At 42.3% G+C, this 27,219-nt stretch overlaps 1 protein-coding gene across 3 annotated transcripts in view; it reads left to right on the top strand.

Moving 5' to 3' along the window:
- Positions 1 to 20,363, top strand: part of LOC124804874 (4-coumarate--CoA ligase 1-like) — a 241,601-nt gene extending 221,238 nt beyond the window's left edge. For all 3 annotated transcript variants that reach the window (XM_047265238.1, XM_047265236.1, XM_047265237.1), the window contains one exon: positions 19,912 to 20,363. In XM_047265238.1, the coding sequence (XP_047121194.1) occupies positions 19,912 to 19,938 (27 nt within the window). In that variant the 3' untranslated portion in view covers positions 19,939 to 20,363. The remainder of the gene's footprint in view (positions 1 to 19,911) is intronic.
- The last annotated feature ends 6,856 nt before the right edge of the window (positions 20,364 to 27,219 follow it).

The raw sequence follows: 27,219 nt of genomic DNA, 5'->3' as shown, positions 1-27,219 counted from the left end.
GTCAGCAACTGCAATCCGTGTAGAGGCTGCCGACACAGCACCATCAGAATCCAGCCAGGCAGAGATTAATGAAGGCTGGGTTGCGATCGGAATTTCCCATGTGTCCTCTACCACTGACACCAGACCACAGCCAACTCAATCTTGCATGGTGCAGAGCAACAGTCAAGTGAGGCACTGAGTGCCATTCTGTGGTGTTCAGTGACGAGACGCACTTCTGCTTTTGGTGGGCAGATCGACACCAATGTGTCTGTAGGCGAAGTTGATAAATTTCGGACTGGTGTTTCGTGACGTAACATATTCTAATTCCGTCATTATAGTTTGGACTGAGACTCCTGTAAATGTCTCTTGAGATCGAAGAACGACATATTTTATTCTAAGTACAAGTTTTTTTGCTAGCTTATTTATTTACTCGTAGTGGTACAAGTCACATAAGAAACTGTCGGAGGCCGGCCGAAGTGGCCGTGCGGTTAAAGGCGCTGCAGTCTGCAACCGCAAGACCGCTACGGTCGCTGGTTCGAATCCTGCCTCGGGCATGGATGTTTGTGATGTCCTTAGGTTAGTTAGGTTTAACTAGTTCTAAGTTCTAGGGGCCTAATGACCTCAGCAGTTGAGTCCCATAGTGCTCAGAGCCATTTGAGCCAAACTGTCGGAGAAGCTGTTAAAAATAACTTTACAAGATCACGAAAATAACAAGCAAGTATATAAACAACAAGATCTTATCATAACAGACAGACCACCAACATATACTTCCAAGATACCATATGGAACATGTTGTACCAACTAAGACGTAGGTATAATGTACCATATTTAGAAATTGACAGAACGAGAAATATTATTGTACCTGTTATACCAACATAACAGGTAACTGATAATGGCGAAATGCCAAAACGAACTCGTCATGTAACTTGTCTCACTACGGGTATAAACTGTGCAGCAAAAAGTTGTACTTAAAATAAAAGTAACATGGAGGCAAATAGCTTAAACTGGATTCCTACTCTGTCATATTTTACTTATATATCTGCAATTCCAGAAAACCTTCCAAACTGTTCTGTGTTACAAACACACACACAAACACAAACACACACACACACACACACACACACACACACACACACACACACACTCATTTCTGGGCTTCGGTACAGCAACACCAGGAACAATAGCGGATAACGAATTTCACTTACTGTGCGTGTACTTTGCAGTAGAGATAGTACATAATTAAATATCTGTTTTGAGGGAACACAGGCTGTGGAGCTTAGAACAGAGAGCTGACACCGATGGAAGCAAAATGGCTCCAACCTGGCTGTGCATTATGGTCCTGACATGGGCATTTTTATTTTATTTACCCGTCAAGTTCCGTAGGACCAAATTGAGGAGCAAATCTCGAAGATCATGGAAATTGTCAGTACATGAATTTACAACATAAAGTAATAACAGATGAAAATAAAATGTTTATACCCCCACCCCCCACCAAAAAAAGTAAGTCGGCCGGAGTGGCTGAGCGGTTCTAGTCGCTACAGTCTGGAACGGCGCGACCGCTATGGCCACCGGTTCGAATCCTGCCTCGGGCATGGATATGTCTGATGTCCTTAGGTTAGTTAGGTTTAAGTAGTTCTAAGTTCTAGGGGACTGATGACCGCAGACGTTAAGTCCCATAGTGCTCAGAGCCATTTGAACCATTTTAGAACCAAAAAAAGTAAACCCATATATTTCAGTAAACGCAGTCAACAGTATAACATAAGAATCAGCTTAATTTTTCAAGGAACTCCTCAACAGAAAAGAAGCAGTGACCCATCACGAAACTATTCATTTTCGATTTGAAAGCGCGTGGATTACTGCTAAGATTTTTGAATTCTTGCGCCAGCTTATTGATAATGGATGCAGCAGTATACTGCACACCTTTCTGCACAAGACTTAAGGAAGTCCGATCCAAATGCAGTTTGGATTTCTGCCGAGTATTAACTGAGTGAAAGCTGCTTATTCTTGGGAATAAGCTGATATTGTTAACAAGAAAAGACAGTAAATAATATATTTATTGAGAAGCCATTGTCGAAATACCCAAACTAGTGAACAGGGGTCAACAAGAGGTTCGCAAACTTACACCACTTATTGCCCGAACCGCCCGTTTCTGAGCCAAAAATCTCCTTTCAGAATCAGTAGGGTTACCCCAAAATATAATATCATCTGACATAAGCGAATGAAAATAAGCAAAGTAGACTAATTTTCGTGTCGAACGATCACTTATTTCAGATAACGTTCGATCTTTGAACAAGATCCTGAACATGGTGTCTCCACGACAGCTTACTATCCATCTGAACACCTAGAAATTTGAACTGTTCAGTTTCACTAATAATATGCCCATTCTGTGAAATTAAAAGGTCGGATTTTGTTGAATTGTCTTTTAGAAACTGTAAAAACTGAGTCTTACTGTGATTTAGCGTCAGTTTATTTTCTACAAGCCATGAAAAAATGTTCAAATTTGTGTGAAATCTTATGGGACTTAACTGCTAAGGTCATCAGTCACTAAGCTTACACACTACTTAAGCTAAATTATCCTAAGGACAAACACACACACCCATGCTCGAGGGAGGACTCGAACCTTCGCCGGGACCAGCCGCACTGTCCATGACTGCAGCGCCTAAGACCGCTGGGCTTATCCCGCGCGGCTACAAGCCATGAACTTATGTCATGAACTGCACTATTTTAAATCAAGCCAATGTTGCACACAACATCCTTTACTACCAAGCTAGTGTCATCAGCAAACAGAAATATTTTAGAGTTACCCATAATACTAGAGGACATACCATTTATATAAATAAGGAACAGGAGTGACCCCAACACTGATCCCTGGGGCACCTCCCCATTTGAGCGTACCCCACTCAAACCCCACATCACAGCCACCCTCAACACTGTGAATAATGACGTTTTGCTGTCTGTTGTTTAAGTAAAATGTGAACCAATTGTGAGCTGCTCCTGATATTCCGTAGTGGTCCAGCTTCTGTAGCATTATCTTGTGATCAACAGACTCAAATGTCTCAGTTAAATAAAAAAATATGCCTAGGGCTCGAAATATTTTGTTTAACCCATCCAGTACGTCATAGAGAAAAGAGAATATAGCATTTTCAGTTGTTAAACGACTTCTAAAGCCGAACTGTACATTTGATAGCAAACCGCCTGATATAAAATGATCAACTAGCCTTACATACACAGCCTTTTCAATAACTTTAGCAAACGCTGATGGCATAAAAGTCGGTCTAAAATTGTCTACATTATCCCTTACTACCTTTTCATAAAGCGGCTTTATTACTGAGTACTTTAATCGTTCAGGAAGCTGACGATTCCTAAAGGAAAAATAACAAATCTAGCTAAGTACAGGGATAACATGTGCAGCACAGTACTTTAATATTCTGCTAGGCACTCCATCATATCCATGAGAGTTCTTAGTCTTCAGTGATTTAATTATTGACTCAATCTCCCACTTGTCTGTATCACAGAGGATTATTTCAGACATAAATCTCGGAAAGGCATTTACTAAGAGAGTTATATAATTCCCTGTAGAAACTAAATTTTTATTTAGTTCACAAGCAATGCTCAGAAAATGATTATTAAATACTTTACATATATCTGCTTTATCAATAACAGAAATATTTTTACTACGAACGAGCGTTATATGGTCGACTTTGTGCTGCTGACCAGACACTTTCTTTACAGCTGACCACGTGGTTTTAATTTTATCCTGTGAATTAGCTGTTCTATTTGCGTACACATTATCTATACTTTCCTAATAACATTTTTAAGCACCTTACAATGCTGTCTGTAATGGGCTACTGTAGCTTGATTGTGACCACTTCTAACATTTTAATATAATTCCCGCTTTGTTCTACATGATATCCTTATCCCACTATTCAGCCACGCAGGCTGCCTTTTACTGCCAATACCCCGTTTAGAACGTTCTGATGGAAAGTAACTCTCCAAGATCATGGCAAATGTGTTAAGGAAAGAACTATATTTGTCATCTACATTATCGGCACAAAAACATCCTGTTGCTTGACGAGGTTTAAAAAACTCTATTGCCACCGGATTAATTTTCCTACATAGTTTGTATTTATATGTGACGTTTGTTTGAGTACAAAAACCTTTTAGTGTTAAAATTTGTCCATCATGGTCTGAAAGGCCATCCACCCTTTTACTAACAGAATGCCCATCTAGTAATGAAGAATAAATAAGATTATTGTCTGTGGCTGTGCTACTATTCCCCTGCATCCTAGTTGGAAAAAACGCAGTCTGCGTCAGATCATATGAATTTAGGAGATCTATATGAATTTAGGAGGTCTACCAACATCCTTTTTCTTGAATAATCACACACAAAATTAATATTGAAGTCACCACATATACCTGATTCCTGGTACTTCCTACGAAGTGAGTCAAGAACCCTCTCTAGCTTGAACAGAAATGCTCTTAAGTCGGAGTTAGGGGACCTATAAACAACAAAAATTAGAAATTTAGTTTCACTAAATTCAACTCCCCTGCACAACATTCAAATATCTGTTCAGTGCAATGTCATGATACGTCTACTAACTCAAATGGAATATTGTTTTTTTATGTACATGGTCACTCCCCCTCTCTGCAAGGAACTCCTTGAAAAAGAGGCAGCTAATCTGTATCCTGGTGAAGAAAGCATCTGAATCGTAAATTATTTAAGTGGTGCTCCGATACAGCAATAATTTCGGAGTCAACATCTACAAGCAGTTCACTAACTTTATCTCTGATGCCTCTTATATTTTGATGAAATATGCGATAGTGCAATTGACACAGGCAAGTTAGTTATTCCATGTTGCTTCCACCGTACATTAGAGTTCAGCAGTTGTACTGGCTGGCGAGTGATGGCCTACCACTCTATCGATAATTCATGACCAAATGTTTTCAATGGGTGAGACTTACGCAGAATATGCTGGACAGGAACCGAGGTAGGTCAGGACAGCACCGGGAACATGTAGTACTGTCTCGTTGAAAGGTAACGACACAGCGCACAGAATATGTGCCACAGTCAGTCCCCTTAATTAAACAGCTGCTGTCCATATTACCGGCTACGTGAAACAGATGTGGTGCACTTAATGGCACTCCATACCACCACAACAAGTGTTGGGCTCAAATGACGATGACAAATGGCATTTATCATTTGTGTTTTAATCCTCCAACTACAGATACATCCATCGTGAAGGTGTATACAGAGCTACAGCTCCACTTAAAAGACAATCTGGTGTCACTACTATATCCACTGTAGTCTGATAATAATCCTTGCTGCTCCAGGTGTTGACACACTGTCTATGTGGATATTCATTTTGCTGCAATCAAGCCTGTTTCCTGACTGAAGGTAATTGACGTGGCTGTGTGATGCACTAATAGATATTTCTCCTTGTAACACTGGGAAAAACACTATGTTCATATCAGCAACCAACATCCAAATGCTGCTTTTGTGTAATCTCTCCTTGTGTGTAGGTGGCATCCCTACCTACTCTGTGCGTCACACTGAAATGCTAATCATCTATATGTCCTAGCTTGTAAGACATGTCAAGCCAGTTTGAAATTCATAGCATGATCCTTTCTTATGTTGCAATTTATAATCATAATTACTGCGTATTCACTGCCTGAGTCATAAATCCGTTGTATGCTTTCCTGAAGGAAGATGACGCACAAATGATGCAATTGGTGTTTGATATCCTGGATACTGAAATCCTAGCTGACATTACACATGTTCTAACAGGAACAGATCTGGGGATGTCTGTGACACACTATTGAGCTGTCAGAGTTGCCTCAGTCACTACCAGCTGTGACCAGAAGTCGTACTCAATGGCTCCACACAGGTGTTCCTCTACAAAACACTGGAAGAATGAGACCTCTCCCCAAGTCCCGCGCCGGCCGGATTGGCCGAGCGGTTCTAGGCGCTACAGTCTGGAACTGCGAGCCCGCTACGGTCGCAGGTTCGAATCCTGCCTCGGGCATGGATGTGTGTTATGTCCTTAGGTTAGTTAGGTTTAAGTAGTTCTAAGTTCTAGGGGACTGATGACCTCAGAAGTTAAGTCCCATACTGCTCAGAGCCATTTGAACCATTTGAACCCAAGCCCCGCCATATTCGCTGACAATGGCGATCCGTGGAAGTACAGAACTGCAATTCATTCGGCAGCACGCCATGCTTCCCAGCCATGGCACAACTCCAAACAGGGCCGTGGCTTGTCATGCACATCCTTTTCACCACCTTGAAAATGCCGTACCCATCGCCTCACATTGCTCACGCCTGTTGTGTCGTCTCCATACACCTTTAGCAAGCGTCGATGGATTTTAATGTTTGCAATTTGTTCAGCAGTGAGGAATTCAATCACACATCGCTGCTTTATACATGCGTCCGTATCAGATTCCATTTTGGAACACTACTCTGCTGGCGTCAGCTACCGCAGCAGAACAACGAAACGACCTGCAAATGAAAGAGGGAAGCTCAAGCATTAGCACTACACCATCTGGTGCGCACATCCGAAGTCACTACAAAAAAAAAAAAAAAAAAAAAAAAAAAAAAAAAAAAAAAAAAAAGTAGGAGGTATTACTTTTCGAACGACCTTCGTAGTTTAATCTTACATATACTATTCACTAGAGTATATGCAGCTCCACTTTCTGCACTATGGACTATGCCATACACAGTGTCAGGTTTTATGTTCACTTCCTGTCTAAATTCTGTATATTGATCACATTCAAAGAAAGTATGTTCAGACACGCCTAAATTACATATTTATGCATTACTTGGCGCGCTTTGTTTACACTGGGAATTCTGGCACAGCGAGGTCATCATACTTATCAGTGGGAAGACGTGTTCCCCTCCTTATCTCCATCAATCAGCACAGTATTAAAAATACAGCATGGCGGAAATAGCACAATTACATTAGTAAAAAAATTACAACCCTCCTCCTCCCAATCTCCAGCCAGTCATAGAGTGGTATTCAAAGTCCAAGATGTTGAAAACAGAACAGTTGTGTGCTTTATGCCCCTTGCCCCTCCTTTCTACCTCCAACTATTCAGACAGTGGTATGAAAATTGTGTGAAGTTACAGTATTTACGTACAAACCAAATGTGCAATTAATAATCCGTCTCCTCTCTCCAACCAAACGTATTACTGAGGAATGAAAGGGAAAACAAATAGTATATAAAAGTAATAATTTTAGTATATAAAAATGTTCACAGGAACTATTACAACTTACAGTGACACAAACAAACAATATTAAGAGCACAGGAAAAGAACATGCTTTGTCCACATTATAAAAATGTGCAGGAGAGCAATTTTAAAGTTTGAAACCGAATTTCATGGGTACTAACGGAGAAAATTAATGAATACTAACGTCATTTGGAAGGACGTGTTATATACATTAAAATTAATGTAACTCATACCTTAAATATTTAAATTGTAGTTTTACTGGCAAAATATTTTAAGTAATGCCATGCGTTGCGATGGAAAAATGTGCTACTTGCATACAGCAGACCAGAAGGTACTGCAAGTAAAACTGTATACTTTGTTGAACATTATGTGTCAAATAATTTGAAATGAAAAACAATGTTTGAAACAATAAAGGCGGTGGTTGGCACACAACTTCAAAAATGGTTCAAATGGCTCTGAGCACTATGGGACTTAACATCCATGATCATCAGTCCCCTAGAACTTAGAACTACTTAAACCTAACTAACCTAAGGACAGCACACAACACCCAGCCATCACGAGGCAGAGAAAATCCCTGACCACGCCGGGAATCGAACCCGGGAACCCGGGCGTGGGAAGCGAGAACGCTACCGCACGACCACGAGATGCGGGCCACACAGCTTCTCTTTGCTACTTTAACTTCATGTAATAAAAAATACAGTGTAACATATGTAACATCACTTCATCCCAAATGCACTTCTCAGCCCAGTGCAAAATATTTCTGTAAAACATCCTAGCTGCTTGGCTCCAATAACCCTTCAAAACGTGGTCTTTGTGATACCTTTCTTTTGATATTGCCAGAGGATCTGTAAAAAGAAATTAATATTATGATTATTATTACTACTAGTTTTTTATTATTAGCATTGTATAAAATTATTCTAGAATAAGATTTCATTATACTTTATATTTTACTTCTTTAAGCATGTGACAAGCAATCTGTAGATTACTGCTCGTGAAACTGCTGTGAATCTCTCATTACCAATTAAGTCCAAGCTGCATTATAAATTTCTCGGTGTTAAATGAGGTGGGACTGTTTCTTTGTGATGATTACCTCTTTGATTGGCCTTGTTAGGAATGGACATTTGCTCAAATATTTCTTCTCGGAAAATGACACCCAATTTTGTATCATATCTTGGCTGACGACCACAACATCAAAACGGTTAAATTACTTCAGATAATTTTGCATTTTGGCACTGTAATCTCAGTGGTGTACTTACCACAGGTTCAGCATGTATCACTCCTTGGATACCCAAAAGCTGCATTGAATTTGGTGCTCAATACTGTTCCATAGGTCTCATATGAGATGTCAATAATCTAGAATTTTTCTTTGAACATTTTGTGCACTTTTAGCACGTTCTTTCCCTGCATGCTTAATCTAAAATGTGTTATAAAATGTTGACTATTCATAGTATCACACTGGTCGATAACAGTATGAAACAACACGGAATCTTTCATCTCACAATATACATAATTCATTTTTTTATGTTCTTCATGTATAAAAAGTAATAATTTTAGTTTATAAAAATGTCCACAGGAACTTTTACAACCTATAATGTCACGTGCAGTAGAAACAAACAAATTTTATGCAAATACTACATCTTTTTCCACACTGTTTACACTGTCTCCTATTGCAAACAGTAGTTTCCTGCAATATGAGTGGATATTTGAAACAACTCCATTAAACAAACGCGGTTTCACTTCTGAATCTGCCTTGGTGAAATCTCAACAGCACTGAATAGAATTATGCAGGTAAACTGTGTACATTATGAATGATACATCTTTAATATAACAACTGCCCCAGCTTCTTTTACTGGAACAGAAACAGTTCTGTGTAGTTATTACACTCGTCATTATTGCACACTTCAAAAACATCAGTGTCTGGAATCGGTAAAGCACTCTTTCAGAAGCAATTGTATTATTCGCTCATTATCTTCTGTAAATGCATTAGGATCAACAGTGATTTTATATGTGAGAACTGAACACTCTTGTAAATAAAACAAGGAGTCACAACACTCTTTCTTAGAGATTTAGTATTAACATCTCTTATTCTTTCATTACATGCTTCTTTGCGAATAGTACCTGATATTTTTGTATACACAAACAATCATGCAGCAGTATTATCAAAATCGACTGTGTGTGTGTGTTATTTTATCATCCACAAAATATTATGCACACTTTACCACCGTTGAGGTAACAGAGTTCGCTATCCGATGGTGCTGTCGTTTCTCTTACGTCGATACTCTTACTGCGTTTAATGCACTCCCAAGACTCTTCAAGTCCTGTAACATGAAATCCCTGATTTCACATGTTATGGTAGTAACTGATAAATAAAATACGTATGTACACTCGAACAGTCCACGGGTGTACCGCCGGTCCATAGTGTCCAACGGACACAATATTTCGACATGTCTGATCACCGAAATATTGTGCCCGTTGGACACAATGGACCGGCATTTCACCAGTGGACTGTTCGAGCAAGAAATATGCCGGGAGAAACTGAAGAATCATACTACGTATGTATAGATTCTTATTATATTCTTCTTCTACTTACGTCCTTTTCTTTCCTCAAAGACTGTGATTTTGACTCTCTGAAGGATAAGCGTCGACTAATAGCTTCTGAGACAATTTTACAGCTTAACATTCCTGGAAACATCCATTTCCCACAAACACCAAGCATGAAGAAACAGATAAACCTAAGTAAGACTTGCAAGAGACACAAGGAAGCATGATGAATCTAGCAAAGAGTTATCGCACTCAGCTAAAGAATAACCATGGGAAACGACGTCTATATTTATTTGTATTATAGAGACAGAATTCTCCACAAAATGATTAATCCTTCATTGCTCGTGAAGATAACACACGTCATCTATACGATTTTACGGCTCCATTTTGTCTTACTGACTGGACTGAGTTCGCGCCGTTTTCAGTAACTTTCAGTTAACTCGCCCTCCGTTAGCTCCAACCACCATTGGGTTTCAGTTACGCAGTGTTGCATTGTTTATGAAGCATTACCATAGCTTGGAGGAGCCCTTTCATCTGCGTGAGCCACAATGCTATAACCTGAAACAAAGCATCTGACTTTACTGCTTTCCTAGATTCAATCCAACTTCCATTTGCATAATTTTAGGTGTATCGAAACTAATTACAGTAAATTTACTTTTTATCTAGAATAGCTACCCACTAAAAGTAAATATTCTCTGTGGAATATACGTCAAAGGTGAAACGCAGAGACAGTGATGTATGGCTGGAATGGTCGTATGAGCTCAGTGGTTAAGATCCTGATAGTGACATTGCTGGCTCAGAGCACGAGGGTTGTGTGCATGAAGGTGGTCTTTATTCAGTAACAGAACAAGAAGTGTCAGAAAAAGATGTATATGAATCACAGGCAGAAATAATTCAAGAGGACATATTTCTTTTAGGGAAAGATGGAATAGCTAAATGGTGGACAAGTATAGATGATACCAGTGTTAGAACAAGATCCTGTAATATTGTTATGTGACAATGTTATTTTTGGGTCAAAATACAATACTATTTGTTGGAACATCTACTAATATTTACATAGTGAAGTTCTGGTATCTTTTCAAGGGAAAGGGATACTACAGAAACAGGTGTTATAGAGATCTTAGCTTTCAGTGGTTTGTAATATCTGTGTGGATCTCTCAGATGTTCTAGGTTGCGCTTGAAGTGTCTGAAGTTTGACAGTATCCTTTATAGAGGTGTTCACAGAGAGAACAGCAAGTCCCCTGCTATCAGAGAGGTACTGCAGCTATTTACGCACAGTTGCCAAAAATATTTATAAATTGGTCTTACCATACTGTATTTGTGTATAAAGTGTATTATATTTAGATGTCAATAAACCAATTCCAAAATCATTCATATACACTGTTCAAAGTGTCCAGATACGCTGTTTGTGTTGAGGATGACACCTCTCATGTGCACATCCGCTACCTTGCAAAGTGTCACCTACAGTGTGCTCAGTAGTACTGGTGTAAATACATATTTTTTGTTACTCCACAGAAACCCGAAATGCAGTGCATGCTGTTGGATCCAAAAATCAGTAATTAGTTGGACTGTTTACGAATCTACTCTTTTCACTCTAGTATTTTCGTCAGACATTGTAAACTTTTTGGCAATAATCAACGCTTTGCGAAGCTCTCCTTCAATAGATATCAACTCACTATCGTCTGATTACTGCCCGCTGCCAGCTAGCAATAACATAAATCGATCCACCAATTCATTCGCACTATTCCAGTGAAGGAAATCGAAATACGCTGGTGACTCGGTGGAAATCCTCTCACAATCGCGCATTTCAAGTGCAATTCCGTTCTCTCTCATACAGATATGTATGTTGTCAACTCCCATTATTTTATTTAATGCAGGCTTAACGACTTGAATGTGCCTCAGTTGAGTTTTAAAGTTTGCGAGAGAGGTAGCACTACTTACAGGTATTGACGGCCTTGAGATTTTACTATGATTCTCAAGATCTCATGCTGTGAAACTCGTTTTGGGATGTCTCACTGTAAACAATAGGTCGCATCATCCTCTCGCTGTGAATTATTAAATCATCTCCTTTGACAGTCACTTGCGAATTACCAGTCATCCACACGTTTACTATTGGCTCAAATCTGATGCCGTATACAATATCACTTATTTTGTCTACTGGCTTATTAAAAATTGTGTTGTTATTTTCCCTGATGACTCTCTTCATCTCCATCATCATCTTTCACATCATATTCATCATCTTCTTCTGCTTTCATAAATACTTTATACCCGACCTGCAAATATTTCATGAAGATTTCAATGACTGATTTTTATGACTAATCTTTCATGAAAACACGACAGCATACTGTCTGGTTATTCAGGAATCTGCCATAGATATGACGCCTTCAACCAAGTGGGCAACGTGGTGGGCTTAGATCTCGCAGATTGAATGCTATACTGACATGTTAAAAAAGAGTCTCGCAAGTTTATCGACCCGAAGTGACGTCATCATCACAACATTATATGTGCTGCCATCTTGTATCTTTAGAGCGTGGAAGTAGTCTTGAAAGTCACAACCGGTCAGTATTCTGTTGAGTATCGCCGTGTGCTGGTACGGGGACAAAAACACTTCTCTTATGCTTAGGAAGAAAGTTTGATTTCCACAATGCTGGTCTTTATTATGCATTTTTTCCAAAGACCTCTTTTATTGCTACTGAATATGCTAATAAGACATTACTCGAATGTGGATGCATATGGAAATTACGACTCATTTAGCGGCTGAGTGCAAAGGAGAGAGACATCTTACTTCAAGTAAGGGAGGGAAAACACTTTTCTTCTGTTTACAAAGGGAGTGTTATTTTGTGCGAGATTGCTCACTGCTGTGTTTTCTTTTTTTTTCTAGAATCATGTACTTGTACTTCCACCAAGGATTCCACACAACAGGCAATCGATTTGTTCGAAAGACTTCGGATGCTGTGTGGCGCTCATAGTAGCATCATTGTTTCTGGTCATTTCCTTCTACAGCGAACAACGCCATGCAACAAATTGGATGCAGCTTCTGTAAAATGGCTGATGAAAACTCTCTTCTAACACAGTATTGGCCTCAGCTATTATGATCACGCACACTGAACTGAATAGTATACACGCAGTTATTCCACCCGAGGCGTGTGTCTAAGTAAAGGAGTCGGAGAAAGTGAGTTGGATAAAAGACTTATTACTGGAACATGATATAGATGATACTGAAGACAAAAACTGTCCCCCAAAAATTCGTGTCGACAAACATGAACCAGTGACTGGAGACCTAAATGGGAAATTATTGGGACAGTAGTGGTCTGTGTTGTGACTTGGCAAGACAGCCAAGTGACTATGCGAGGATGCCGAAAGGCTCGCCTTAAGCTCACGCAGACTGGCGTGAGGTCTGGAACACTTAAGGGAATTTATAGTAGCAAATAAAGTACGTAGTTGATGTAATACTTAACTTTAATCCATAATTGGAGAACATAGCTCTTGTTGATACATTAATAACAATCTCAATATAAACTGGTAATGGCGCCTTGCTAGGTCGTAGCAAATGACGTAGCTGAAGGCTATGCTAACTATCGTCTCGGCAAGTGAGAGAGTATTTGTCAGTGAACCTTTCCTAGCAAAGTCGGCTGTACAACTGGGCGAGTGCTAGGAAGTCTCTCTAGACCTGCCGTGTGGCGGCGCTCGGTCTGCAATCACTGACAGTGGCGACACGCGGGGCCGACGTATACTAATGGACCGCGGCCGATTTAAAGGCTACCACCTAGCAAGTGTGGTGTCTGGCGGTGACACCACAGTCTGATTGTCACATGCGACATTTCCCATATGGCGTTAACGAACGAAATTGACCTTATTGTTGATTTAGTGTAAACATGGAATCTGTTCTGAACAGTGAAATAAACGTATAGTAAAAAGAATTATATCCTGATGTCGGGAGTAAAAGAAATGTAATATTTTTTATAACAATTTTTTGTTTTTTTAGAACAATTTTTTGTTTGCATCATTAGTTCACGGCCGTCGCGTCGGATAATGTTGTGGATTCTGCCCAATATTCCGACGAGGCAGCTGCTCACCATCTTCAGGTGCTGACTGACGTGTTGCTGCAATGGCTCGCCAATGTATACGCTGACTCGCTAGAAAAGCACAGGCGCCGAGGCTTGAGGCTGTAACGTCAGCAACCGGCCGAAGTGGCCGTGCGGTTAAAGGCGCTGCAGTCTGGAACCGCAAGACCACTACGGTCGCAGGTTGGAATCCTGCCTCGGGCATGGATGTCTGTGATGTCCTTAGGTTAGTTAGGTTTAACTAGTTCTAAGTTCTAGGGGACTAATGACCTCAGCAGTTGAGTCCCATAGTGCTCAGAGCCATTTGGACCATTTTTTTTCTAACGTCAGCGTAGTTGAATCGTAGAGGACGGCGGCATCGAGTGCGCCGTGCCGTACAAACGGGCCACTGGCTTCCCGTTCGCGACGCGGGGAAAGCAGGGTCGCAAATAGCTGGCAGAGTGTTGACGCCAAATTTAAGCGTGCGGACTTTGATTCTCCGTCTGTGTTGACTCTGGTTCGCTCTTCTGCAGCCGACGATGCATAGGACCGCCAGTGCCGGTTCCACGCTTGGCTGAGTTGAAACCCCGTGTCTATATTTATCAGGTCGTTACTTACACGAATTTCGACTGCTTCTTTAATGATGGAGTCCCAGTACGTGGAGGTGGACGAAAGGATCTTTGTCTCTCCATAGTTCATGCTGTGTCCCGTGTCAAAACAATGTTCAGCCACAGCAGACTTTTCTGGCTGATCCAGTCTGATGTGACGTCTATGTTCAGCGCATCTATCCTTCACAGTGCGACACGTCTGGCCAATGTATGACTTCCCACACTGGCATGGGATCTTATATATCGCTGATCTTCTTACACCTAGGTCGTCTTTAACCGAAACCAGCATGGTTTGCACTCGCGCTGGAGGGCGGAAGAGGAGGCACCTTGTCTGTTTCTTCTGGCTTCAGTGCGTGCAAGTTTAAATGCATTACGGATCTGTTTATCAGAGTACCCGTTTTGTACAAACATAGAGCGATGATGGTTAAGCTCTGCTGATAAGCTCCTTGCATCATAGTCCTATGAAAGAGAGTCCGCAACACGCCACTGCGCCACTGCGTTGAGATTGGTGATGGCAGCTCGTAGCAAGTAGACATAGGTCAGTGTGAGTCGGTGTGGCCCAAGGAACCAACATCTTTTCTGCGGACCAAGACATCAAAAAAAGGGAGGCCACCATTTTTCTCCACGTACATGCTGAAGCAAATGGTAGGATGGAGGGAGTTAACATGTTCCAGAAATGCAGGAAGCGTTGTTGTTCCGCGCGGTCAAACTACAAAGGTGTCGTCCACATACCTCCAGAAACATTTAGGTTTCAACAGCGCTGACTGAAGTGCATTCTCCTCGAAGACTTGCATGAAAAGGTTAGCTAATATGCGAAACAAAGGCCTACTCAAAACAAGTGAAACTACATCGAAACTCACTAATATGTCAGCTGGTCTTCAGTCACTCTAAAAATCTTCTGAGTTTCCAATGTGATGTCCACATTTTCTTACCAGTGGGCATAGAAGAGAAGCCAGATGTTTTGCCAGGTAATATGGCTCCTACATTGCTCACCATGGGGCGAAGAGGAACCCCTTCCTTCTCGAATTTAGACAGCCCATAAAGTCGCGGTGGAACTGGCGCTTGTACTCTTAAGCTCTTTCTAAGATGTTCGGGACACTGGCTGGATTTGAGGAGCGCGGATGTCTTCCGTTGTACTGCGTCAGTTGGATCCTTCTGGAGACGGCGATACGCTGAGTGCTGCAGTAAATCCGTCATCTTGCCAAAATAAGATGTTGGAGGCAAAAGAACGGTAGCGCTTCCCTTGTGAGCAGATAAAATCACTGTTTCTGTGTCTTCCCTTAAGGAACGGAGAGCTTTCCTTTCCTCAGTGTTGATGTTCTGCTTCGGTGCTGGCATCTAGGTTACGGCCCTGCAAGCCTCTCGCCTTATTTCGTCAGCAATCTCAGTCGGAAGTTTCAAGACGCCTTGCTCAACGGCACTGATAAAATCCTTAATAGGGAACGGGCACAAAATTTACTCTTTTCCGACACCGATACCGCAGCGCCACTTAGTTGTTTATCTGTGAAATTAAACAGAGTGCGTCAACATGGTTTAGGTTCTTGCGATGACTGGCGTGTAAGGGGATGGAACTTGGAAGTTTAACGCGCCACGGCATGGTGGGGCGTCCAGTCCAAAAGCGACCACGTAGCACCGCCCACCCACTCCCAGGAATCCGCTGACACACGTGACGACATATTCAGATATAATGAAAGCAAGCTCGTGTAGACTCTGTCTAATTCTCGCCAGTTATAACGGATTCTTTCGCTCACCAGCGCCATGCTGGCTCCTTGTTTGACCCTCTTGGCGGTCGCAGAGTCTATGTAATGAGTGAACTTGGCGAATGTCGGTATAGATTGCTGGTCCCGACATCTCAGAGTACTTGAATTCGATAAACTCCGCAAGATGAGAAACAGACTGTTGTGCTCTCTCGCGTTTTTACTAAAGTATCGGGACCAGCAAACTATACCGACATTCATCAAGTTCACTCATTACATAGGCTCTGCGGCCACCGACTCATAGTGACCTTTGTCTACGAGATACGAGCTGCCATCACCCATTTCAAAGTAGTGGCGTGTTGCGGACTGTCGTTCATAGGGCTAGAATTATCTATCATGCAAGGAGCTTATCAGCAGAGCTTAACCATCTTCGCTCTATGTTTGTACAAAACGGGTACTCTGATAAACAGACCCGTAATGCATTTAAACTTGCACGCACTGAAGCCAGAAGAAACAGAGAAGGCGCGTCCTTTAAGATTGGTCTACTTTTCAGAAAACATCAAATAAAATGTGTCTTCCCCCCTCCAGCGCGAGTGCAAACCATGATGTGTTCTGTTAAAGACGACCTAGGTCTAAGGAGACCAGTGATATATAAGATCCCATGTCAGTGTGGGAAGTCATACATTGGCCAGACGTGTCGCACTGTGAAGGATAGATGCGCAGAAAATAGACGTCACACCAGACTGGATCAGCCAGAAAAGTCTACTGTGGCTGAACATTGTTTTGACGCGGGACACAGCATGAACTATGGAGAGACAAAGATCCTTTCGTCCGATTCCACGTACTGAGACTCCATCATTAAAGAAGCAGTCGAAATTCGTGTAAGTAACGACCTGATCAATAGAAACACGGGATTTCACCTCAATTAAGCATGGGAACCAGCACTGGCGGTACTTAGTATCGTCGGCCGCAGACGAACATATCCGACTCAACACAGACGGAGACTCAAAGTCCGCACTCCTAAACTCTGCCAGCTATTTGCGGCCGCGCTTTTCCCGAGTCGCGAACGGGAAGCCAGTGGGGCGTTTGTACGGCAGGGGGCACTGAATGCCACCGTGCCCTATGATTCGCCTACGATGGAGTTATAGCCTCAGGCCTTGGCGCCTGGCACTTTTCTAGCGAGTCAGCGTATACATTGGCGAGCCATTGCAGCAACACGTCAGTAAGCACCTGAAGATGACGAGCAGCTGTCTCGTCGAAATATCGGGCAACTTCCACAACATTATCCGACACGACGCCCGTGAACCAATGAAGCAGTTACTACGTCGAGAAAGTCTTAAACAGCACAATTTTCTGTTTGTTTTTAGATTGTTAGCTCTCTACAACATGGTATACAAAGAAATAATTTGTTGTTGGTACCTTATTTTCACGACAGAGTTTGCTCTTGTTACTGACTGACATAGTAATCAGCGTGAAAGTTGGAATAGCTACGCAAAGTTTATCCGAGGAGAGTAGTTATCTCAAAAGGAATTGATGAACTTCATCGAGCCAATTTGGTTGATTTGATTCCATATTCCAAATACAATTTAAGCTATAACTGTTTATTAACAGTAACTAATGTGTGCTTCAAATATGGGTGTGTTGCCACTTGAAAGACTAAAACTGGCGCTGATGCTGTAGGCGCATTTAGGAAGATTTACAGAAAGAATAATAGGATTCCAAATTATTTACAAACTGACTTAGGTAGGGGATTTTATTATAACCACTTCAAGAAGCTGATGGAAAAGCATAAGGTTAATGACCACTTCAACTGTGGAACGACTCAGTCGAACTCATAAAGGAAAGATGTTTAAGTATTTAAGCGTTGAGACTTCTTGACATTGGAGCCATTCTTATTACTACGCCATAGATATATACATGCATAACTTCCACAATAATATCGCTGTAATATTACGTAAATAATGTAGAATGAGACCATTATTATGTCTAAAATAATGCATGTCTGACTTTCAAGGAAATAATTAATATTGTTGACTTTTAAGTGAAGGCTGCTTTACTTTTTTACTTGATACTACACATTGATTGCTTGGAGAGATTAGAGGGAAGTGGGATATAAAGCAAACAATTGGTCTGTTTTCATCATCTTGACTGGCTGGAGATAACGAGAGGAAGGGGCGTGATTTGATGTGTACGTCGGTTATAATGTAATTCTATACCCTTTTTATATTTCAATTATACACAACAATCTAGTTGGAGACAGAAAGGATGGGGCGTGGGCTATTAATACGCAATTGGTCTATTTCCATCATCTGGACATTTAATACTGCATTATGATTGGTGGAGATAGGAGGAGGGGTTTTCAATTTCGTATTAACGCAATAGTGGTATCCTCGCCCTCTTGGAGTTCTAATACTGCGTTACTATTGGCTGGAGGTAAACGGGAGACGTGGCTTCCTGCTGATAAGGATGATAATGACACTGGTAAGAGTGATAAAGTCACTGATAAGGATGATAACATCACTGGTAAAAATGGAAATGTCGTGTGGCTAGGGCCTCCCGTCGGGTAGACCGTTCGCCTGGTAAAAGTGATAAAGTCACTGATAAGGATGATAATGTCACTGGTAAGAGTGATAAAGTCACTGATAAGGATGATAACATCACTGGTAAGAGTGATAAAGTCACTGATAAGGATGATAACGTCACTGGTAAGAGTGATAAAGTCACTGATAATGTCACTGGTAAGAGTGATAAAGTCACTGATAACATCACTGGTAAGAGTGGTAAAGTCACTGATAAGGATGGTAACATCACTGGTAAGAGTGATAGTCACTGATAAGGATGATAACGTCACTGGTAAGAGTGATAAAGTCACTGATAAGGATGATAACGTCACTGGTAAGAGTGATAAAGTCACTGATAACGTCACTGGTAAGAGTGATAAAGTCACTGATAACATCACTGGTAAGAGTGATAAAGTCACTGCTAAGGATGATAATGTCACTGGTAAGAGTGATAAAGTCACTGATAAGGATGATAATGTCACTGGTAAGAGTGATAAAGTCACTGATAAGGATGATAACGTCACTGGTAAGAGTGATAAAGTCACTGATAAGGATGATAACGTCACTGGTAAGAGTGATAAAGTCACTGATAACATCACTGGTAAGAGTGATAAAGTCACTGATAACGTCACTGGTAAGAGTGATATAGTCACTGATAAGGATGATAACATCACTGGTAAGAGTGATAAAGTCACTGATAACGTCACTGGTAAGAGTGATAAAGTCACTGATAAGGATGATAATGTCACTGGTAAGAGTGATAAAGTCACTGATAAGGATGATAACGTCACTGGTAAGAGTGATAAAGTCACTGATAAGGATGATAACGTCACTGGTAAGAGTGATAAAGTCACTGATAAGGATGATAACGTCACTGGTAAGAGTGATAAAGTCACTGATAACGTCACTGGTAAGAGTGATAAAGTCACTGATAAGGATGATAACGTCACTGGTAAGAGTGATAAAGTCACTGATAAGGATGATAACGTCAGGGCAATGACCCGTGTGTTACAGAATTCCCAATATAAAGAAAATGGGCCAAGTAGTGTAAAGCTGTACTATTAACAGTTGCACATCAGTGTTCTAATCTTGTTAATCCTGTATAATACCACTGGATATGGATATGTATCCTGTCTTTGGAGGAGTTTATCTATAATTTAGCTGAAGTCTTTCACAGATGCTTTGATAAAACTTATGGGCTCACCGTACCGTGCTTCCTGTGTCCAAATGACTTTGTCACTCGACTGTGCTGTCTTTCAGGTGAGGTGGCAGACTTCAAGCGACTAAGAGGTGGCGTCCGCTTCTTGAATGCCCTGCCGAAGACTGCGACAGGGAAAGTGTCGCGGCGAGATCTCCGGAAGCTCGCCAGGGAGGAAGCTCCAGCGGACAACTGAATCCTGCCAGTCACGCACTGACAGCCATCACCGAGGGAAATGCACTTCGTGTCATCACCGTTGTCAATCTCGTAGCTGTTCTGAGTAGCTCGCTCTGTCAGCTCACTGTGAAGAAGAGGGTTGTTGCCTCATAAGAAGGGAGTGTAGAGACTTGCTTAACGATGCACAGAGTCTTTCACTACCAACTGAGGGTCAACAGAAATGAGAGTTCTTTTGTTTCAGATTGGTTGATCAACTTCTTTTCAGAAGATTTACATGATGTAATTATCGTAATATGTACTGTATATAAATGTTGAGATTAAATTTCTTTGATGTGCATTGACACTACTTATTCTCGCCTTGTTCTAGTTAACTCTCACATAATGTCAATACCAGAAATTGTGTCTGTTACCTGTGAATTTACGATAATTTTTGCGTTTTCGTCACTTTTCACAAATTTTTAAGCTGTGTGAGATACTGATCGTAGACTTAAAGTGTGCAATTATTATCGTCAATCACGAGTCGTTTATATATTGTACATGCTCGATCTGTAACTTTTTAAACTTTGAAATGCTCAGTGTATAGCAATAGCGCGGTATTCAACCCGGCGAAAGGAGAGACTGGACAGACATCACTATACACCCTAACAAAAAGCTTAATACATATGGGAATATGTCACGGTATGTCAACGACACAAACACTGTAGGGCCTACATATACTACCAGAGGCCAGCCCGAGTGGCCGTACGGTTCTAGGCGCTTCAGTGTGGATCCGCGCGACCGCTACTGTCGCAGGTTCGAATCCTGCCTCGGGCATGGATGTATGTGATATCTTTAGCTTAGTTAGGTTCAAGTAGTTCTACGTTTTAGGGGACTGATGACCTCAGATGTTAAGTCCCATAGTGCCCAGAGACATTTTTTATACTACCAGAAATCAGAAGCAGGTACCAGATATTTAACACCGTCAAAACAAATGCAGCGAACGAGAACATAACGTAAGTAATGTTATGTTCACCGGAACAATGTAAGAACTATGCAGAAAGACAACAGGTTGGGAAACATATTACATATTTCGGCGAATTGTCACAAAGTATTGCCGATCTACCTAACAATACCACTGAACAAAAAAGTTTCAAGTCACCATAATGAAATGTAGCAGAGTTTACGGTTAAAATGCAGATGTGACCTTGTCGTCTTTGTGTAAAGTCCACGATGAAGCATTCTCGTCCAATCATCTTGAAAAATTTATAATAGACGACCACAGAACGCACACCCAAGTACGCTGCAATGCAGGCAATGATTCTTGCAGACTTAATCACCATAAAAGTCCTCACTGACAGTGGGTCTTAGACGACAGGACAGAGCAAAGGGTCTCCTGTTAGGACTGTCCATTTGCCAGAAAACTCGGGCCCAGTGCCTACGTTACTTTTCTCTGGAAATGCTGTTGTCCCACGCACACAGAATGAACTGCACATATATTAAATGTATTCGCAGTTGTGAATACGGATAACCGTCAGCTATGTTGCATCGTACACTACTGGCCATTAAAATTACTACACCAAGAAGAAATGCAGATGATAAACGGGTATTCATTGGACAAATATATTATATTAGAACCGACATGTGATTACATTTTCATGCTATATGGGTGTAGAGATCCTGAGAAATCAGTACACAGAACAACCACCTCTGGCCGTAATAACGGCCTTGATACGCATGGGCATTGAGTCAAACACAGGTTGGATGGCGTGTACAGGTACAGCTGCCCATGCAGCTTCAACACGATACCACACTTCATCAAGAGTAGTGACTGGCGTATTGTGACAAGCCAGTTGCTCGGCCACCATTGACCAGACGTTTTCAATTGGTGAGAGATCTGGAGAATGTGCTGGCCAGGGAAGCAGTCGAACATTTTCTGTATCCAGAAAGGCCCGCACAGAACCTGCAACATGCGGCCATTCATTATCCTGCTGAAATGTATGGTTTCGCAGGGATCGAATGAAGGGTTGAGCCACAGGTCGTAACACATCTGAAATGTAACGTCCACTACTCAAAGTGCCGTCAATGCGAACAAGACGTGACCGAGACGGGTATCGAATGGCACCCCATATCATCACTCCGGGTGAAACGCCAGTATGGCGATGACGAATACACGCTTCCAATCTGTGTTCACCGCGATGTCGCCAAACACGGATGCGACCATCATGATCCTGTAAACAGAACCTGGATTTACCTGAAAAAATGACGTTTTGGATTTCGTGCACCCAGGTTCGTCGTTGAGTACACCATCGCAGGCGCTCCTGTCTGTGATGCAGCGTCGAGGGTAGCCGCAGCCATGGTCTCAGAGCTGATAGTCCATGCTGCTGCAAACGTCGTCGAACTGTTCGTGCAGTTGGTTGTTGTCTTGCAAACGTCCCCATCTGTTGACTCAGGGTTCGAGACGTGGCTGCACGATCCGTTAGTCATGCGGATAAGATGCCTGTCATCTCGACTGCTAGTGTTACGAGGCCGTTGAGATCCAGTACGGAGTTCCGTATTACCCTCATGAACCCACCGATTCCACATTCTGCTAACAGTCATTGGATCTCGGCCAACGCGAGCAGCAGTGTCGCGATACGATAAACCGCAGTCGCGATAGGCTATAATCCGACGTTTATCTACGTCGGAATCGTGATGGAACGCATTTCTCCTCCTTACACGAGGCATCACAACAACGTTTCACCAGGCAACGCTGGTCAACTGGTGTCTAGTATGAAAAATCGGTTGGCAACTTTCCTCATGTCAGCCACGTTAGAGGTGTCGCCACTGGCGCCAACCTTGTGTCAATGCTCTGAAAAGCTTATCATTTGCATATCACAGCATCTTCTTCCTGTCCGTTAAATTTCGTGTCTGTAGCATGTCATCTTCTTGGTGTAGCTGTTTTAATGGCCAATAGCGTACTTTTGACACAACCAGAAAAAGAGATTTTACTTGTCGCTACGCTCAACTGTCTATACTGCGCTGAGAGAAATATGAAAGGAGAACGCTGAAATACTGATAACGATTGACGACAAAACACACACGACTATTGACGAATACTCAACTTTGTACAAGTCGGCTCAGGCAGCAGACCCTGAAGTTCAACTACTGTTCTCACGTTAACGCTCAATAGTAAGCAGTTCTTGTCCCACTAGAAAGTTCACTGAAGACACGCTGGTGTGGACTCGCTAGAAGCAGACGATGCGACGGTATGTACACGAGCAACGGGCGGAGGACGGTCTTCTGACTCGGAACTGATGACGTCTTTCGTTGTCCCTGTCCCCTACGACATCAACGCCCTCCACCCCAGAAAATGGCGGGAAATCTTTGCTGACAATAGGGCAGGTGGGTTACTTCCACTAACCAGATTTCCCCCTCCCCCTTGTCGCCCTCCCAACTCCTGTGACATCACCCTTGGTAGTGGCAGGAAACCGACAGTCTCTGTCTGGCTGCTGGAGAGGAAGGGTAGGTTAGTGTACTTTAGCCGGCCGGAGTGGCCTAGCGTTTCTAGGCGCTACAGTCTGCAACCGGGCGACCGCTACGGTCGCAACTTCGAATCCTGCCTCGGGCATGGATGTGTGTGATGTCCTTAGGTTAGTTAGGTTTAAGTAGTTCTAAGTTGTAGGGGACTGATGACCTCAGAAGTTAAGTCGCATAGTGCTGAGAGCCAGCGTACTTTTTTTTTTATGGGAAACCGTAATTCTGTGCTGGAGAGGAAGGCACGGCAGTTAATTTATTTATATATTTATACTTCAGTTGGATTACCTCCAGTAACCTAACTCAGAAGCGCATGTGTTCGCTTCCACGTGCAGTGACCGAGCGAGCTAGATGACACTGCAGCTGTCGGCCTGCCCACTCCTGCCCCCAGTCCTATGACGTCACCCCCCCCCTCCCCCCCGAACACCAACACTCCCCTGGAAATGGTGGGAAACGGTCAATCTCTGTCCAACTGCCAGAGACAGTGGTTACGTTGGTCTACATTGTTTATTTTTGGTAGTGAACTCTAGTAAGAACGTCTCCAAATTACACACCTATCGGCGTTATGCTACAAAGGTTCAAATGGCTCTGAGCACTATGCCACTACGGCCAGCATTATGCTACACAACGAGTAACTAAAACCGCAGTAGGCCTCAAAATTGATAATATCACACAACAGGTGCTCTATTGCTCTCCTGCTGGAAAAAAAAGTCACAATGCCGCTAGAAACTAGAAGCATCCGGACTCAAAATAAATAGTAACTCACATAGGATGCTCCCTTCACTTACAGGTCGAAATAAATCTCTCTCTACTCCACCTCAGAAGTGCTACGGAGAAACTAGGATTGCAGTGATGCTAAAATATTGCCCTATACATACCTGCTGTTACCCAAGGGTTTCTACTAGCCCTCGTCTTTTTACCTATTTGATCCTCTGCTGCCTTCACTATTTCATCCCTCAAAGCTACCCATCCTTCTTCTACTGTATTTCTTTCCCCCATTCCTGTCCATTGTTCCCTTATGCTCTCCCTGAAACTCTGTACAACCTCTGGTTTAGTCAGTTTATCCAGGTCCCACCCCCTTAAATTCCCACCTTTTTGCAGTTTCATCAGTTTTAATCTACAGTTCATAACCAATAGATTGTGGTCAGAGTCCACATCTGCCCCTGGAAATGTCTTACAATTAAAAACCTGGTTCCTAAATCTCCGTCTTACCATTATATAATCTATCCGATATCGTTTAGTATCTTCAGGGTTCTTCCATGTATACAACCTTCTTTCGTGATTCTTAAAGCTGCACGCCCTCGGGAAATAAAAACTTTGAGGTTCTCCGATGACATTGTAATTCTGTCAGGGACAGCAAAGGACCTGGAAGAGCAGTTGAACGGAATGGACAGTGTCTTGAAAGGAGGGTATAAGATGAACATCAACAAAAGCAAATCGAGGATAATGGAATGTAGTCGAATTAAGTCGGGTGATGCTGAGGGAATTAGATTAGGAAATGAGACACTTAAAGTAGTAAAGTAGTTTTGCTATTTGTGGAGAAAAATAACTGATGATGGTTGAAGTAGAGAGGATATAAAATGTAGACTAGCAATGGCAAGGAAAGCGTTTCTGAAGAAGAAAAATTTGTTAACATGAAGTATAGATTTAAGTGTCAGGAAGTCGTTTCTGAAAGTATTTGTATGGAGTGTAGCCATGTATAGAAGTGAAACATGGACGATAAATAGTTTACACAAGAAGAGAATAGAAGCTTTCGAAATGTGGTGCTACAGAAGTATGCTGAAGATTAGATGGGTAGATTACATAACTAATGAAGAGGTATTGAATAGAATTGGGGAGAAGAGGAGCTTGTGGCAGAGCTTGACTAGAAGAAGGGATCGGTTGGTAGGACATGTTCTGAGACATCGAGGGATCACCAATTTAGTATCGGAGGGCAGTGTGGAGGGTAAAAATCGTAGAGGGAGACCAAGAGACGAATACACTAAGCAGATTCATCAGGATGTAGGCTGCAGTAGGTACTGGGAGATGAAGAAGCTTGCACAGGATAGAGTAGCATGGAGAGCTGCGTCAAACCAGTCTCAGGACGGAAGACCACAACAACAGCATACGTGCTACAGTCGTGTTCATCAGTTTTCTGATACGCTGATTGGGCTTAATTTCTATTTGCCACCAGAGTCAGGGATGTTAAGGCACTTATTTTTTTATTTTCCTCACATTTCTGAACACAGTTCTGCAATGGGACACCCACACTGGTGTCTAAGCATGATATATTTTGAAATCCACAACAGATTGTGATAAAACATACAGACACACGCAGATCCGATGTGTAACGTCCTGGAGGATTAAAATTGTGTGCCGGACAGAGACTCAAACTTGGGACCTTTGCCTTTCGCGGCCAAGTGCTCCACCGTCAGAGCTACTCAAGCACGACTCACGCCCCGTCCTCATAGCTTTACTTCTGCCAGTACCTCGTCTCCTACCTTCCAAACCTCACAGAAGCTCTCCTGCGAACCTTGCGGAAATAGCACTCCTGCAAGAAAGGATATTGCAGAGACATGTCTTAGCCACAGCCTGTGGGATGTTTCCAAAATGAGATTTTCGCTCTGCAGCGGTGTGTGCACTGAAGTTAAACTTCCTGGCAGATTAAAACTGTGTCCGGACCGAGACTCGGACTCGGGACCTTTGCCTTTAGTGGGCAAGTGCTCTACCGTCCTCCTAGAATTCGAAGCACTGCGCTACAAGCAAAAAATAAAAATAAATAAATAAAATAAAATAAAAAAGGCTGGAATTTTCAGCATGTTAAAACTGAGGGTCTGGAGCCACAATGAGGGGTGGGTGAAAGCACTCCACCCGTCCGAACTAGGGGAAGCTGGTCTGCTCGTACTTGTCTCTGAACATGAAGACATCATGTGACTTTCTGATGTCATAGAACTTGCTGTGAATGGAGCTTACTGGTTGGTTCTTACTGAATTTACGAGCCAAAAAGCTGCTGCTAGTGCGGGAGAAACCACGGACAAATTACGAGAATTTCAGTGGAAAACTGTTTTTGAACAGATCGAAAGAAGCATACAACAGCCATATTGAACTGACAGTTAGGCCCTGCCAAAGCGGCCTACAGGTCGTGAAATACGGAAACCATTGTCAAAGACGCTTGGTCAATTACGTTGCTATGCTACTGTGGAGAAAAGGTTGATTTTTTTTCGGCGTGAAACCGATCTGCAACCAGGCTATATCAGCACAAATGATTGTTCCACCATGCAATATCACTCCGTCGCCGAAGTAAACACAGTTCATGTAGCTATCGACCGCCAGCTACTCCTACATATACCACGAAGATACGCAGATCCCAAATACGGGAACACATGCGCTGTACACTATATAGTCGCAGTGCTAGATATCCCCAATGATGTCGGTCGATTATCCATCACGGCTAGACTGGCGCCCTCCGCGCACAGCGGTCACTCTCCAAACGTGTACAAAGGTTTACTTGGTTCCTCCAGCACGAAGGCGTCCGCTAGCAGTACCGTTTCCGGCGGGGCGTGCTTGCTGCCGTGATTTCTGCAACGTGTTGCGACCATCTCCAGACTCGGGGAATACAAGAATATTTACTGTCTGTGTTCCATCCATGAGAAATGCTTCGTCAATTACGAATTAATTTAGCGATATCAGCTCACACGTCCGATTTTACTCGCCAAAAAACG

The sequence above is a fragment of the Schistocerca piceifrons genome, chromosome 7 (genome assembly GCF_021461385.2).
Source record: "Schistocerca piceifrons isolate TAMUIC-IGC-003096 chromosome 7, iqSchPice1.1, whole genome shotgun sequence".
NCBI lineage: Eukaryota > Metazoa > Arthropoda > Insecta > Orthoptera > Acrididae > Schistocerca > Schistocerca piceifrons.
This window is presented reverse-complemented; position numbering and strand designations above follow the sequence as displayed.